At 32.2% G+C, this 17,376-nt stretch overlaps 3 protein-coding genes across 5 annotated transcripts; 1 reads left to right on the top strand and 2 right to left on the bottom strand.

Moving 5' to 3' along the window:
- Window positions 1–75: 75 nt before the first annotated feature.
- On the bottom strand, window positions 76–10,712 carry LOC129938662 (congested-like trachea protein). 2 transcript variants are annotated; one of them, XM_056046337.1, is made up of 5 exons: window positions 10,357–10,712; window positions 10,125–10,304; window positions 9,632–10,064; window positions 621–800; window positions 76–541 (listed from the first exon to the last, which is right to left on the bottom strand). In XM_056046337.1, exons 2-5 carry the CDS (start codon window positions 10,239–10,241, stop codon window positions 360–362), a joined length of 912 nt encoding a protein of 303 aa, XP_055902312.1. In that variant the 5' UTR covers window positions 10,242–10,304; window positions 10,357–10,712; the 3' UTR covers window positions 76–359. The 2 variants fall into 2 exon arrangements, with proteins under 2 accessions (XP_055902312.1, XP_055902311.1); XM_056046336.1 differs by having other exon boundaries at window positions 10,125–10,280.
- Window positions 1,969–4,751, top strand: LOC129938661 (leucine-rich repeat-containing protein 15-like). The gene is made up of 3 exons (XM_056046335.1): window positions 1,969–2,223; window positions 2,285–2,648; window positions 2,713–4,751. Exons 1-3 carry the CDS (start codon window positions 2,185–2,187, stop codon window positions 4,446–4,448), a joined length of 2,139 nt encoding a protein of 712 aa, XP_055902310.1. The 5' UTR covers window positions 1,969–2,184; the 3' UTR covers window positions 4,449–4,751.
- Window positions 10,713–13,859: 3,147 nt separating the features above from the next.
- Window positions 13,860–16,440, bottom strand: LOC129939440 (peroxiredoxin-6). 2 transcript variants are annotated; one of them, XM_056047454.1, is made up of 6 exons: window positions 16,284–16,440; window positions 15,985–16,130; window positions 15,746–15,921; window positions 14,277–14,469; window positions 14,129–14,201; window positions 13,860–14,059 (listed from the first exon to the last, which is right to left on the bottom strand). In XM_056047454.1, the coding sequence occupies exons 2-6, from the start codon at window positions 16,086–16,088 to the stop codon at window positions 13,931–13,933; spliced, it is 675 nt and encodes a 224-aa protein (XP_055903429.1). In that variant the 5' UTR covers window positions 16,089–16,130; window positions 16,284–16,440; the 3' UTR covers window positions 13,860–13,930. The 2 variants fall into 2 exon arrangements, with proteins under 2 accessions (XP_055903429.1, XP_055903430.1); XM_056047455.1 differs by having other exon boundaries at window positions 15,985–16,109; window positions 16,284–16,424.
- Window positions 16,441–17,376: the final 936 nt, after the last annotated feature.

The following is a 17,376-nucleotide window of genomic DNA, read 5'->3' as shown; positions in this document are numbered from 1 at the left end:
CATGATAGTGCAACGCACTAACAATCATGTCACGGGTACTACATTTGTTTAATGCATAAATACAACACAAATATAAATTTCATTTATTGTTTTCTTTTTATTGATACATAGCTTAAAAAAGGTATTTTTATAGAATTGGATTTGATTTAAATGACCAGTGTTGTATTTGTTCTATTATTTTTTATAATTCATACAGCTACCTAATTAACACAAATAAATATCTTGAATTCAAAAACAAAATATTAACAATTTATTTTATAAAAATTATATTAAATTTCATGGTATATTTTCATTTAGTTATTGTTAAAGAACACACTTTTTTTGAGTCTTTGTCTCTGTTTCAAAAAAGAAAACACAAACTAGAAGCCAAGTTTTTTCATAAATGTATTACACACTTCAATGCCAAAGAAACATGCAGCATTAGCTGGGAAGGCACGAATCATTACCGGAACAACACCACGATACAAGGCAAATGGACCATCTTTCTTTATTAGATCAGCAAAAACACTACGTATTCCATGCTTATAAGTTCCTTCAGGTGCTATATACATAGATTGAAAGAAAATAATTATAGATATATTATTTATAGAATAATAATTAATAAATATTAAAAATATTACCTGTTTGTAACCGACTTTTGAGCACATCAGCTGGCATACCTAAAATCCAATAGGACATACCAGCCATACCACCGGCAAATAGTGCTGAATATACTCCTACATTTTCAGCACCGGCCTTTTGTTTCGCCATATCTTGTAGATACTCATAGACAAAGAAATACATTCCATTAGCAGGCACATCTTTAAATAAGTATGTTAAATTGAATAAAATGTTAAATCATTAAATAATACACATCTATAACATAGTATGTAGGGTTTCGTTTATTATGCATCATTTATTTAAAAAATTAATATTTAAAATCATTAAATTGATATAATTGATAATAAAATGCAATAATGCATATACAGCCTTTGCATTCATTATTTTAAACCTGTTTCTCGATCCAGCTCAGCCGGCTACATGAACAGAAAATAGCTAAATTGTCCTCGTTTATATTTAGAATTTAATCAACAATATCAGAGAATTAATTAAGTGCTCATAAGTTGACTATAATAATACTTTTGAGGAATTTTATTCTCTTCAACCATGGATTAAATCTAGACTTAATAACATTGAACTCAGACTCACTCCTATTCTATGTTTTTATCGCCATCAATAAAGTGAGAAATTGTTAACGTCAGAATTTTCTTTAAAAATTGGTACATGGAAAATGAAGCTCTTAAAAAATGATGAAGAATTTGAGAATTCTTTGAAATACGAAGTATCCAGGAAAGCTAGAGCCAAGGCACAGCTTATGTTTAAACAAAAATGTCAAAATAAGACCTCCCTCCACCATTACCTTGAGCTTATTATTTTTGACTAACATTTTAAAAGCTAACATATTGGACCCACTCAAAAAATATTCCAAGATTGCAAAACTGCTCAAATCTGCGATTATACAGGAATTCCTAAAAATTAATTAAAAGCTCTGAATTGCGGAAATGTTGTTATCCAATGGTACACATTGCTAGTGTAAAATTATCAGTGACCAAAATCACTATAGCCGTTCTTAAATAATATTTTGTCACGCCTACAGGAACAAAATATTATTTTATTAGTTTTTTTTTCTTTTATGTTATCGTTTATTTAAATATTTTTAAACTTTCTCAACAAGAACAACAACTTATATCAGCTTTCGTAATAATTCTCTCAAGCCTGTGTATCTGCATAATTGTATGAATATATATTCAGAAAGATTAATAATTTCAAAGAGTTTTTAGCGTTTTACATCCATCAGTCTATATGAAACGTTCACACTGATGAAGAGAGAAAAAACCAAGCCATGTCAGGTCCCGACTACTTCAACACAACTCAGCCTCTTTAAATTCTGTGTACTGTTTTGAAGAAACAACAATAACATGCTTATCAAACGTTTACTTGATAAGCCACATCCTTTCTTTACTTCTAATCGTGTGTCGCGTCGGCCGCTTCGTCACATTTCGAATTGTAAGAATACTCATAGTCATAACTTATTCAATGATTTGCGAAGAAGACGTTGCGGTGGTTTGGTTTAAACTGCAGCTCGATATTTGTTAAAATTTCTAAAATTTCCCCTTTCACGTATTTTATTCCTACTGCTCCATCATGAAGAGTTCAGTTGCAACAGTCCTTATAATATGTCTGGTGAGTATTAAAGTGAATACAAAGAAAAGCACGTGACAAAAAATAACTCAATTCAATTTAGATTTGCAATGTCTTTTGCGGCCCATCAGCCCCCACAGCTTATATGAAATGTCCCAAGGGATGTGTTTGTCAATATGCCCACTTTATGGATTTACAAATATCACGTTGGATAAACTTTATGCAAACCAAAAATCAAGACCGTTCAATGGGAAGCAGAGGTTCAACACAAGAAACCCAAGACGAATTGATTAATGACAATGAAGTCATGTATGACGGGGATGAAGGTTTCAATGAAAATTCGTTTATTCAACAAGTAACCTGCATTCTACAAGTCGAAAATGATGTCCGTGCACTTGTTAGCCAGCTACCCGTTGATCTACAGGCTTTGGTGCTTCTCTACACTGCCGAAGGACAAAACAAAACAGGTAAGTTGTCAACTGGTTCAATCCAATCTCTCTTGCTATTTCAACACAACCTCACCCTTTTCAGTGCCAACAAGTGTTTTCAAACCTCTAAATCAATTGACAACATTGGAAATCAGAGGACCAAGTGATAAAAGTTTTCGACTCATCATTGACGAACCAATGAGCTTCCTTCAACACGCCAATTTCGAGTCAATCGCACTCTTTGGATCGGAAAACTACAAACGGCCCAAGAATCCTATTCATCCACGAGAGAGTTTCGAATACGTACCAAGTAGTGAACAAATTGCCTACAACATATCTCTGGAAGCTATGCCTGAAGATCAAGAAATCGACATAGTTCCCTATGACGTTTACATACAGGAGATAAAGAAATCCCGTTTGGTCACCTTCTATGGCTGGGATCATTTAGAAGTTCTTCGAATAAATCACTGCCGATTGGATGAAATGCGCTGGGAGATGTTCGATGGACTTTTAGAATTGCAACACTTATCACTCGAGCATAATGAGATTAAAATAGTACCCGCCTTCGCACTGTATGGAGCAATGCACATCAAAACCTTATCGCTGGCATACAATTCTATTTTGGATTTCAATTATCGTTCGCTTGCTGGTTTGCTAGACTTGGAGGTTCTCGATTTGAGTCATAATAGTTTGTCTAAATTGTCCGAATTGAGTTTTCCTCCATTTCCCAAACTCGAATATGTCGACTTTAGACACAATCCGATTCGGTATATATTTCCAGCAACATTTGGAGTCATGAATAATACAAGAACAATGCATCTGGGTTCGAAAGATGTCGCAGCTGAACTCTGGGGAAATGCTCCGTTCGATTCGTTGCATCTTCTCAAGGTTCTCACTCTAACAAATGTTTCAATTGGGGCTCTCGATCATGATGTCTTTCAAAATTTGAGGTCTTTGGAAATTCTTGATGTGAAAGGACAAATAAGAAGTATCGAATTCGATGCTTTCGCCGATATGGCTTTTCTTAGGGAATTGAATTTAAGTTCTTGCAATATTAGGGAAATCTCTATGGATTCATTCTTCGGCTGTAAAAAATTGGAAATAGTCGATTTGTCCAACAACAATCTTTCATACATTCCTCCTGGTTTGTTCGATGAGCAAAATCAACTTCGAGAGATCTATTTGCAAAGGAACAACCTTAAATACCTTCCGTCGACATTTTTCCACAATCCATCACTCAAACTAGTTCGTCTGACAGAGAACCCATGGAAATGTACCTGTGACATGGCATTGTGGAAACAAAAGATCACTAATCAATTGAGTGTTGGCAAGACCAGTCGATGCATCAAACAGTTCCATACTGGAAAACAACTATCCTGTCGCAAAATAGACACTTACAAATTTGAAAAGGCCTTATCGCCAAGGTGTAAGAATTATAATGGACGAAGTGTATTTTATGTACTGCGTAAGAACATCCAATGCAAGAAGACAACCAAGAAACACCACAATCAACAAAACCCATCATCAACACCACTGACAAACCACCAACAACCACAACATCGTATGCCGAAGTATAAGCTTTCAGACGAACGACTGAATATGAATACCTTATATCAGGACAAATCAGAAATGAAACGAATGCTACTGCAAAAGGAACGAATTGTTATTCCATGGGCTCAGGCTAAACATCATAAGGTCCAAAAGACGATGGCCCATATAAATAGTTTACAATATCTTACCGGAGAGGGTTTGCGGAAAAACAAATCTCAAGAAGTTACTAAATATGATGATATCTTTGGAGGGAGAATTGATGAGCAATTTGACTACAATAATATTTAGAATCTAAACAAATGAGAAATAACCAAACAGCGGATGTATATGTTTTTGTGTATAAGATTAGGCCTAAGGGAATTTATTTCAAAATTAAATAGGAATTACAAAAATAAAGGAGTTACAAATATTTTCTAGGTGTAAGAAAGTTAAGCATTAATTTTTTAAAACGACTTCGAACTAACTTCAAATTTCGTTTAACAGTGTCTAGGTTTTTGTTTTTAAGCTAAAAGTTAAATGTTTTTGACTGAATGTAATATAAAAATATGTTTTAATAAAATGAAAATAAAATGGTAGTTATTTAAAATATTATATTGAAACTTATTTGTTAAAGGAACTTTCTTTTATTTAAATAGATTTATAACTTTGAAACAGTGGCGCTCATCATCATAGGGAACTAATAAGGCCGTGTGCCATTATTATATGGACTGATTGTGAGGTAAAATTGATGACACAATGAATCTTTCTTCTAAACTCAACAAAACTTATTGGGTTCCTTACGAAGCTTAAGACACTTTTGATGAGGTCAATTGGATCACTATTATTGAATCCAACGTCTATGGCCTGCAGCAGGGTAGGTACAGAGAAGTTAGAAATTGTTTTCTTCTCTTACTGGTTCATGCAGCTTTTCTAAAAATCATTTGAGAATACACAAATTTGCGTGTCGTCCTTTTTTATTCGAGGCAGTGCATCAGCCATAAGTGCTAAAATAGGTAATATCGTACCGTTTTAGATACGTTCCTCAGCTTTGAAAAATTTCATGAAATGTTCAGGTGGCTATGAACCCGCCAAAAGGCAACATTGAATTTGTTCTGGACTGTTTGAGACTCTTAGCAGCTTTACTATCTTAGCAAATCCTGATATCAGACATCGATATCACGCTGGCTTGAAGATCGAACAAGGCCTCTTGAGTCACAAAAACTTCCGCCTAGGAAGGAGAGGCCTATATTTAGCAGTTTTCAGCAAAGGCCTTCACCAACCCCATCGAAAATATACAATTGGACATGTTCTTTTTTTGAAATTTAATGTGGACTAGTGGAGCTTTAAAACTGATAATATCACTGTTTATAATGCTACAGTTGATATGGGCAAGCCATTTTTTGTTGAATGTCGTTATTCTTCCTGAGTAATGCAAATAGATACAAGTGGAAATTCACAAAATTTCAATTACTTTGGCACAAGAAAACTATTTTATACACTATTATTATTGAAATTAATGATATCGATAAAAGTAAAATCTTGTTTTAAATCACTCTAAAAGAATGTTTTTAATTGGTCGAAAAATGTAGAGGCTAAATTATCTATTCCAAAATTTAAATTACTCCATATTCGTCGAAAACTAAATTTCCCTTCACTAAATATAAAATGTAAATAATGTAGAAATCGAAACTATTAATAACTTTAGTATCTTAGGATTAGTATTTAATACAAATTATTTTTGGAAGCAACATTGCTTAGAGCTTAAGCATTTCCTAGATATTGCATATTAACACCCTTTCAAATACCACTAGAATGTTACTTTTCAGCAAAACTGACAATGACCAACTATTTGGGTGTCTATGGTTCATTAGCTCGAATGCTTTAATAATGACGCTAGCTAATTACAAAAAAGCTAATACCAACGATAACATCTACTGCCAATTCTTCAGACCAATTTCTACTGACCTAAAATTGATTGGGTGGAAGTTTATTCATTATTTATTTATTTAAACAAACTAACGTTAGAACTTAAGACTAATATTACATTTATTCTTAGATTAATAGATTTAATTGATAAATGAAAGTCAAAACGCTTTGTTTGCGTGTAAAACACATTGATTTACATTTGTCTGTGTTCAGTAAAAGCTTATTTATAAGACATCATTCGCGAAAACTATTTAGTTCTCAAGTGTGTCAATATGTTTGAAAATTTTAATGTCATCAACGTAAATTAATACAGATGAGTGTTTTATAATAGAAGGTTAGTCGTTAACGTACAAAATAAACAGTAAAGGTCCTAAGTGTGTACCTTGTGGTACGCCAGAGTTGGTATAAAAATATTATGACCACTCATTCCTAAAAACTACGCTGTATGATCTATTATATAAGTACGACAAAACCCAACTAACAAATTTATCGTTAAAGCCTTGGGATTTAAGTTTGGAAGTTAACGTTTTATGTCACAACTTATCAAGTCTGTGAAGACACAGTTAACTTGTTTCCGTTTTTCAAACGAATCTAAGCAAAAAGAACTGAAATAAAAGAGGTTAGTAACTGTTGACTTATTTTGAACAAAATCATGTTGACTGTCACAAAATATATACTACCAATTAAACGATATGACTTTACAAATAATGGATTCAAATAACTTAGGGATGACGGACATTTTTGCAATGGAACGATCATTTTGTATTTCATTTTTACTACCCTTTTTATGTATCGGTGTTATGAACGAACTCTTCCAAATTTCATTAAAAATTGTAAATTTGAGCGATTCAATAAAAAGAATATGAAGAGGATATAATAAATAGGATGTGCATTTTTTCAAAATATAAGAAGGTACACCATCTGGACCTATAACAAACGTAAAGTTCTGAAGCTTTGCGAACGATTTTATCTTCAGAGATCCAAATACTAATTGAATTCAAACGAGGGACATTTTGTGAGGGGGGCAATGACTCAGGCAGGGGTTTCGCTACATCGAAAACATCTTTGAAAAAATTTACAAACACGTATGAATTTTTTTCAGAGTCATGGCTAAGTTCGTTGTTGAAAAACATGCAGTTTGGATACCCGTCAGTATTTCCCTTACTATTAACATGTCTTCAAAAGTTTTTTGGGTTGTTTTTTATGTCAGTTTCAGTATTTAAAATAAAGTCATTATAAAGAATATCTAAATAGTGTACATCACTTGCAGTGACACATGAATACAGATCTATAACCAGCATTGGTCATCTGCCTGATGCAAAAGTTTTCACCGCTGAAACATTTGCTATTCTTCAACGCACTAAACCACACGTAATATGATCCTGATAGAATATCTGTCCTTCACAACATAGAAAACCCCAACAACAGCACTGAACTCATATTTGAAATCAGATATCAACTTATTAAATAGACAAATAACATCAAGTTAATGTAGACTCCTGAAATTAGGGAAATGAGTATGCTGATATTGCATCTTATCCCTATACACCCGACAAAAATTTCTAAATACAAAATCTCTAACTCTGTATCAGCCTCGTTACCTTTAAGCCATATCTTTGTAAAAAAATTGAAGACCCTACTGTAACGAGACGCGTAATTTTGATGATCTGTCAGTATCAGTCAGTCAATAAAGTGTTGTGTCCTTGCAGTGAATAAGAATGTATATAAATCTCATTGATCCTTGTACAATCAGAATTCGATGAGTGTGTGGAAACCAAAGAAAAGCTATTTTTTTAAATTGTAGATATTGTCATTTTTAAGACATGATTTTTATCTTATATCAGATTGTATTGAACTTAAAAAAAGCCTAGCTGCTAGAGCTAATTTAGTTAATTTATTTTCTATCATGTAAAAAATCAAATGCTCATTTAAACACTTTATGTAACGTTACTAGATCGCTAGTATTAAGTCAAAGTGACTAAGGCCTCTTAATATATGGCAATTCCCCCAAAACAACGAGGAGTTTAAATGCTTTTCCCACCAGTCCAGTACGGAATATGTTGGCTGAGGCAGGACTTCCCTTAGTGGAAGAACGCATCTTAGAAACCAGAGCTAAGCTATACACCAAACTTTCTTTTGTACAAGGTTCCATTATCAACGAAGACTTCAAAACACTTAGACAAACAAAATGTCTCAAGCGTATTCCATCAGCCATATCCATTCCATTAACAACCGCAAATTCCATGGAGCTTCCTATAATGTTAAATACTTCCCAAGTTTCCCACCCTTGTATTAAGAAGTCCTCTTTTATTATGGAGATGACCAATTATAACAAAAGCAATACATCCAACAGCATGTACCAATCCTTATTCCATGATATCACAGCTGATCTAAGGTCAAATCACTGGTATATTGCATTCACCGTAGGTTAAAAAGTCCAAGAAAGCACCACCTTTGCATCAACGTACGAAAACGGTTCCCTAATATCCATAGGGGTATTGGATAATACCGCTTCCATTTTAACAGCTGAGGCGACATCTATTTTACAAACAGCAAGGATTATCGATAAACTTCTTGGCAAATTTGTGATTTGCTCTGACAGTCAGTCGGTGCTTCATGCAATTCAAAACCCCAATAATACGACAAATATTATCAGTAGATTAAGAGACCAACTTACAAAATACCCTAACAAGTTGGAACTTATGTGGATACCGGGCCATGTAGGAATTTTGGGTAAAGAGCATGCTGATAAAGCGGCTAATGATGCTCATCTTTGCTCAGTCAAACTGGTCAAATTGCTGACGAAACGTAATGTATTACGAGAAGTTCAAAACAAAGTTAAAGAACAAAAATTTACTGACTGGAACAACTATTCAAACTCATACAAATTCATCAATCTCACCAAATCCAAACCGATCTACCCAATCACCACCTCGAAGCAGATGAATACCGTTTTTGTCAGATTACGGCTGGGACACACAACACTCACACACCAACACCTTTTAAAAAAAGAAAGTCCACCAACCTGCCCTCACTGCCAATCACGGATAGACATTAAACACATCCTAGGAAAAGATATATGTAAATCCTTGACTTCCAACACCAGCGTTAACAACACATCATCCTCAACAACATAAATCCTAAATAACTTTGATCCACAAAACATTAAACAAGTTTATAACTTCATAAAATTAAATATTTGATTTGAAACTATATAAAGCACAAAATGTAAATTTAAAACTACCATTAATTTATCTATGTACATATTTACAAAATTAAAATTAAACGTATTTTCTTTTTAAATTAAAAGTCAGTAGCCCCAGGCAGCTAGTGCTCGTTTCGATTAACATGTAAATTTTAATTTAATGTTAATAAACTATAATAATAATAATAATAATAATAATAATAATAATAATAATAGATTTTTCTGTACATATTCATATTTCTGGCATAGTAGAGACTATATTTTGAAATTAATTTGATAGGTTGTTTAAAGTTTAATGTGGGCAGTTCAAACCCAAAACTTGCTAAAACAAAATATTATTCAACAAAATGTATAAACTCACCTCGCAACATAGTTGCACAGCTTCCTTTAAATATGCTCCTTAAACCACCTTCCTTATACAATTTCTTTGCACAATCTATCATACCATCGTATTTTTTAGATCCCTTTGTATCTGATTGTACTTGAAGCAAGCACTTAATTCTTTCACCCGGTGCCATAATAGCTGTTGAGAATAATCCCGAAAATGAACCAGCAATAAAAACTTGTCCATAATTTAATTTCTTATTATCTTCGGTCTGTTGAAGTCTTGTTCCTAAGCCATAACCTGTAAAGCAGACAGCAAATATAGGTGCTACACCGGTAAGGGGTGCTTGAATTCCCTTATATAATCCACGAACACCTTCGTTGCGAATCGTTTTACTGGCACAATCGAAGGTACCTTTGTACATGGGAGCAGTTCCTGGTGGTGGTGTGGGCATTGTTTGTAAACGAACCTTTAACATTAATCAACTGTTTAGAAATGTTCATTCAAATAAATAGAGATATATACTTACCTTTATTGTGTCCAAAGGATGACCTGAAAGGACGTTACAAATCCCACCAAAACCTCCACTAATGAAGGATTTGATGGGATTGACTTTTTGTTCAGGTGCTGCTTCTTGTGACGACATTGTTTCGATGTTTTTTGATGAGTATTTTTATAAATCAAACTAAACAGAAACATCAAAATCGAACTTTGATCATTTGTTAATTGTTCTAACTTCTGATAAGATTTAAGTGAATTACCTTTATCGATTAAAATGAACTAAGTATTATCTTTGAGGTATTTATTATGAATTCTTGATGACTGCCTGTTAGATGACGTTCAATTCAATCAAAGGGAAAGCTGAACCAGAACCCCCAGCAACTAGGGCAAAGTCCACACACCGCACTAAGTTAACGAAAATAAACGCGGCCTTCTTAAAGAATGATTTTCTTATACAATCATTCCTTGCGATATGTTTAATTTAACAATCAATTAGTTTTCAATTAAATTAGAAAACGAATTTTAAAAGAAAACGAAGAAAGAAAAATAGAGAGCGCTGTCTATGGATTCTTGGTTGCGCTCTGCCACTGCCGTAACTTTGGAAACAACTGTCAAATGTCAAGCCAACGTCAACTTAAACAGAAAACACATCAAATACGTAGACGTAGGTTAGGTCTACGTAGACCCGGAATTCTCGTTCATAAATTGTTGCAAAACTGGTTCTCAAAATGTTAAATGTATGCATTTTCAAAATTAGCTACCCACCTAAAATATATTCATTTTTTGTTTTTGCATTTTGCTTTCTTGGTTTTGTTTGCTTGTCTTTTCGGATTTGTTTTCGAAAAATAATTTAACTAAAAGCAAACAGTATTGTAAAAAAATATGGAGCTTATTTAAACACCAATATACATTTTATTTAATAAATAAATATTTTAAGTTTTAATTACTTTATTTGAATAACGATTGAAACTTTAGGATTGATATAAAGTCTAAGAAAGTGTTGTAATTTTAATAAATAAACACAAACTTGCAAAGTTATGTTGTTTTAAAAATTAAAGCACAAGTTTAATAAAAAAAATTGAATACAAAATAAAAGTACCCAGTTAAAACGTAACATTTCGAAGTTGTATTTTTTTTTAAAAAACGACAATAAATCAATTGTTAACTGGGGCGTATGCACATTACTTTTCATATACATGTTATTTATTCATATACCTAAATATTCTTCATATTATTTATTAAATACATTAAATGCTAATGTTAAGTTTACAATATTTAGTTAAATTAAAACTTAAAAAACTTAAAACATAATTTTTAACCACTTATAGGAAAAAAATAAATTTCAAGTTTGAAGGGAATTTGTTAAATTTACTGACTGATTAAGAGGAATATTAGCGCCATAGTTTAATCTGATAAAAATACTTTTAACGGGTAAATTCTATCCTGACCCAGATTTAAATACAATTGACAAGGAATATATGGATATATGTTATTTAATGACCGTGAAATTGATAAATAAAGTTATAATTTGAATTAATATTGAAACAAGAAAAAAATGGTGTACTAATTTGAGAAGCTAGTGGTGTGTGGAGGCTTGGTAAGGCCGTCCAGATGCTATTCTGAATTTTCTTTCGGCATGAAAGACTAACTTTCGAAACGGACGAATTTGTGACTGGTTGAGTCATTTCCGCTATATTCGACCATGGAAATAGCGAAGGAAGTATCTTCATGATACTTGGGCGGGCTGGCCAGACTTTCGTCAATAATATCAAATGAACGTTTGGGATTCAGTGTGACGTTATTTGGGGGGGTTAAAAAGAGGTGCTTTAGGAAGAATAAGTTCACACTTTTAGATTTTTTTAATTTTAGTCTTAGTTTGGGTTTAGTTTTCTTTTAATTTTTTTTATAATTTCTTTTTATTAATTTTTATTATTATTATTATTTTTTTTGGTGAAGGTTTTTTTTTATTATATTAGGTTAGTCATATTATTTTTTTTAAAACTTAATCTCGAAGAACCGATTTCGAATTTCTCTAAAATATCGTCAAAGTTCTCAGGTTTGTGGCATTTACATCTTGTAGTTACCTTAGGCACGAATTAAATTAATGTTTAGTCGAGCAGGAGGTGTACTGGAAGGTGGCAAGAACCACCCCACGCGACGAGCTGAGCCGTGAAACCACAAGCGTGCTGAAGCCTCTTCCAGTACTCCAAAGCATTCCTCCGTGGAGACCAGGCTCCTAACAATGGCTGGATAAAATCGTTTCATTCAATACACCAATATCAATATTTAAAATTAAATAATTTATTTAAATTTAATTAGATCTTCTTGTGGCTCTTTACAATTATTTTAGGTAATAACATCATCTGCATAGATTAGCGATAAAGAATTATTTAAAACAGAAGGGAAATCATTAATAAACAAAATAAACAGGAATAGACCAAGCTGCCTTCCTTGAGGTACACCAGAATTGACTTTAAATTGAAATGAAGGGTTACTCTTGAACATGACGCTATTATTTCTATCTTTAAAATATGACGTAATCCACATAACGAAATGGTCAATAAGTCTGATATTATTTAATTTATTTAGAAGAATTTCATGACTCACACTTCAGTTAATGGAGAATGATTTTGACAATTCACAATCAGCTGCTCGGTTAAAACACACGAATTGAAAATAAAATAAATCGTTCAGTATTTAAATACAAATATAAATCATTCAAACTGTCAACTGTGTCTTAAATTTGATTTTATTGAATTTAAAAACACAAAAGATAAATTAAAGTTATCAAATCAAAAATGTTTCTTATTTTATACATTTGCATTTGTCAATAATGTGACAGTATCAGATTGAGTAGCTTTGTAGTGTACTTTTGCATTCACAAAGCTAGTTGAATTTTGACTACGTAGTCACTAGCTTTGTAAATGCGCCGAATTTGTAAACTTGTAGTCTTTAGGTTATAACAACAAGTTTTTGGAATATATTAAAGAAAACATAAAAATAATGTTGAAAACGAATATTTCTGAGTTTTGATTCGGAATCAACATTAGAAATCAACTCAGAAACAAACATTCTTTTCAAAACTGCAGAAAAAGTCAAATGAAGACCCATAAATCATTTTATAACTAATGAAAATTTACGCAAACTAAGTGATATAATAATATTATTTTGTTAAAAGAATCTATAGATATCCTATGATTTTATTAACAACCAATTCGTGCGTAGACTTTCCTCGCCACTGACATTTTTGTGCCGCCTTTATTTAATAGAGCCGTAGTGTATTTTTTATTTTTAAAAACAAAAACTACGACACACAGGTCTCTAACATGTTACAAAAAAAAACATCCTTTCAGTAAAGTGATAGTCGATTAGATGCTAAATGTTCTCAATAATATTTATGTTTACATAATATGTAGAGTGAAAACAGTAAAACAACTTACAAAAAATTGATATTTAACTTTCTTATTAACTGATTTCACCCTTTTTTATTCAACACGGCCGATATTATGAAAATGATCTTAAATTCAGTTCTTTAATAAATGTTTGTCAGTTCTTTGAAAACGTCAACAAAAATTGGAGCTTCAACCTGCCATCAAAGCTTAATATGATCTTAAAACCCTAGATTGCAATTGTCTTAATCCAAATGATCACATAAACATTTCCTACTACCAATACTTGTGATAAATATACGAGCTACTAAAAATGAAATCACTTTGTATCATTCAACAGTGCCTCCAAAATTTTGAAGAAAAAAAGAAAAATATTAATATAGATATAAAAGTAATAGAATTTTTCATTTTCTCATTCGATTCTTTTACAAAATTATGTTAATGTTCATGGTTGTGGAGTCATTCTCAAATACTTCTTTCCTGATGGTACTTCAACAGTTTTAATTCCTTGAGGGAATAATTTTGGAATGTCGTCTTGTTGCACAGTTGGTAAAACCATACATTCCTTGCCGTGCTAGAAAACAAGAATATAGATTATTACCTATCAAAGTTTTAAAAAGAATATTTAATGAGTATATATTACCTCCCAATCAGCTGGTGTTGCAACTTTATTATTATCAGTGAGCTTCAGTGAATCAATAACACGAAGTATTTCACTGAATAAATGAATAATAGTTGTTAATGTGTGTATTTCATTTTGTTTTATTTTTTGAAAATGAAAACAAACTTACTTAAAATTTCTTCCAGTTGATGCTGGATAAAGAAGAGTCAAACGTAATTTTTTACTGGCATCAATAATGAAAACAGCTCTACAGGTCAATGGAATACCGGCTTTGTCTCTTTCATCTTTGTCTAGCATGTTAAGTTTAACAGCTAGTTCGCGCTTATCATCGGCAATTATAGGATAACCAAATTCAGAAAGTTCTAATAAAATAAATATATAAAATGAGATAAAAGTGAAAACAAAAAACCTAAACTAGTTGCAATTGGTTCACAGATTTTTCTAATGAATTTTAGAGAGTTTCTTTTGAAAAAGATTAGAACTGTAGGTTAGGTTAGGTTAAAGTGGCTGTCCAAGATGCTGTCCAAGATGCTAGTTAGGCTAGTTTAATGGCCCATTGTGATACAACATGAATCTTGAGGCTTCCTTCTAAGCTCAATGGAACCAGTTTGAGTCCCTTACGAAACGTGAGAGGCTAATTTTGCTAATATGATTAACATCGTTAAAGAAGAATTCTCCTAGGTAATTCTTGTGTTTTCGAGCCAGAACAGGGCATGTACACAGAAGATGAAGAATTGTTTCCTCCTCTTCCTCGTACATACAGTTTCTGCAAAAGTCATTTGAGAATACGCCTAGTCACGTGGCGTAAGACCGTAGACAGATAATACATTTTCAAGGTTAAATTATTAAATATTGGCAACGAGCCAATTTGACACCTCGTTGGATGTATGACTACAGAAATCCAGCTTTATGATTTTATAGAAATTCAACTTGCAAATTCATGCACGGGCAAGTTAACAAAATACATACTCTAGCTTTAGGTGTAAGTACTTATGCATTTGTTTTTTTTTTTCTTTATAAATGTCAAGTAAATAAGGATGCATAATATTTAATGAGGTTTTCTATGGGTAAATTCAGATTTCCTTCAATAACTGATTTTTATTTTCGTGGAGCATGGAACACGATTGAAATTGTTTTTTTTTTTACATTTTATTAGTTTATTATTTCTTAACAAGTGCAGGTAGAGCTGTCCCTGCTAAACATAAATTGTAAATACAAATTGTATTAGTATTGGTTCAAAGAGGTGTATCTAGATCGGTCGAATTGATCTTAAATCAAAAATAAATCCATTTAATTTGCACCACGGATTGCAAAAACGGTTAATTTGTGTTTTGAAATATGTATATCAATAATAAATTGATTTATTTTCAAAAAAAAATGTTAAAATGAAGTGCATTTGCTTCAATCTCATGGTAATGCGTTTGCCCAGGCACTCCATTTGGGCGCGTCATTTGAACTTTAGATCTGATTTGCCCCAAATAGATTGGAAAAAGATGCTCATTCTACAATACTCCCTTTACATTAGTAGATATTTGGGAATTATTTTAAGAGAGGTGCATAGTTTCCTTTCATCAATATGGTGCTATTATTCCTTTTTATTAGGTATTTAAATGAACGTTAATAAGTTTAGTTACTTACTTGCAAAACTCTTTATATCCTCAATCCATCCTTTATGAGATTCGACACTATCACAAGACAATGCAATTGGTTTGATATTTCTCTTTGTGAATTCTGGTAAAATTCCAGCAACTCTACTCAATTCTGTTGTACAAACAGGTGTATAATCTGAAGGATGTGAGAACAATATAGCCCATCTGAAAATTAAAATCTTTACTTAGCAACATTAATCCAAACCCTAAAAACTATGTTGTTCTTACGAATCTCCCATCCATTCATAGAAGTCTATTCTTCCAATTGTAGTTTCAGCTTGAAAATTTGGGAATTGATCTCCAAGATTTAAGGCCTTTCCTTGCACCGACATAATCTTTTTTTTTTGAAATACCTAACAAAAGTTTGAGAAACTCTGGTTTCAAAATAAGTACATAGATTAAAAAGATTTCACAACACAAATAAATATATAGGCATGCAGTGATCGAGAAGTGATAAGTATTGAAAACTAAATACATAGATATAAAACAAACAAAATTATGCATTAACTAATGTCAGTGTTATTTACCACAATTTAAAAATATTAAATGCAAGTTTTTTGTATTTAAATTCTACTGATTTGGTAGAATTCAAGAGACCGGCAAAGAGGAGACGAAGTGATTAAAATTAACTTAGCCGAAGCAAAGAGACAAAATGTAGAAAGATACTAAGGAAATGAATTTCAAGATGAATACAAATGAATTCAAATCAGAAACGTCGTTTTAGTTTGAAAGTATTTTGTTTTTATTTAGCAGCATATGAAAGAGTAGTAAGTGTTAAAAAAAGAAAAACTGTTTTCAGTTCTTGTTCAGATCAGACGTTTTACCTTTTAAATTTGAAACAAACGCTATTTATTGAAATGGAGTTTAAATTGATGAGATGTCTATCATAATTTTAATAAAGATTGTTCAACTGTCTCAAGTAAGTCAACTAGCCCGTGAGTTCCCGAGAGTCCAGTTTAAGAAGTTTAGTAGAAATGCAAAATCTTATTTTGTTTAACTAGATCGTGAATGCATGATCTGTAATCTATTGCAAAGAAGAAAATGTAAAAATTTAACACTTCTTCCGAAATGACTTGGCTTTAGCACAATTGATTTTGTTAATGAAAAGACGCCAACATTGGCTTTTACTCCAAATATTTTTTTAATAATTGGTCTAAGGGTTTCTAAAAGGTAGTTTAATTTTAAGGGCCGACATTGATTTTGCATCAAACACGAATTATTAAGGAATTTATTGTATTAAATATCGGCCAAATGGACTTCACGGTCCACTTCCATCCAATGGTTCAAGTTTTTGATGACGCTGGGACACAATTGTGGTTCTGTGCCGTTAATGTACCGAAGTATCCCATACTTTGGCTCTTGAAATGTTGCTGGCTTATCGACCTACACTTTTTTTCAAATAACCCCAAAAGGCAGAAGTCCAACGATGGCAAATCACATGATTTTAGTGGCCAAATTTGTCATGCAAAAGAACCATTGTTTCGTTAGCTTTGTGGCAAGTGGCACTGTCCTCTTGAAACCACATTAAACTGACTAAACAAAATCACAAAGTGAACGATATACATTTTGCCAAAAACACTCTTTATATATATATTTTGCTTTCAACGCCCATTTTCATAA

Source organism: Eupeodes corollae, chromosome 1, assembly GCF_945859685.1.
Source record: "Eupeodes corollae chromosome 1, idEupCoro1.1, whole genome shotgun sequence".
NCBI lineage: Eukaryota > Metazoa > Arthropoda > Insecta > Diptera > Syrphidae > Eupeodes > Eupeodes corollae.
The sequence above is the reverse complement of the archived record's forward strand: the minus strand, read 5'-3'. Positions and strand labels throughout refer to the sequence as shown.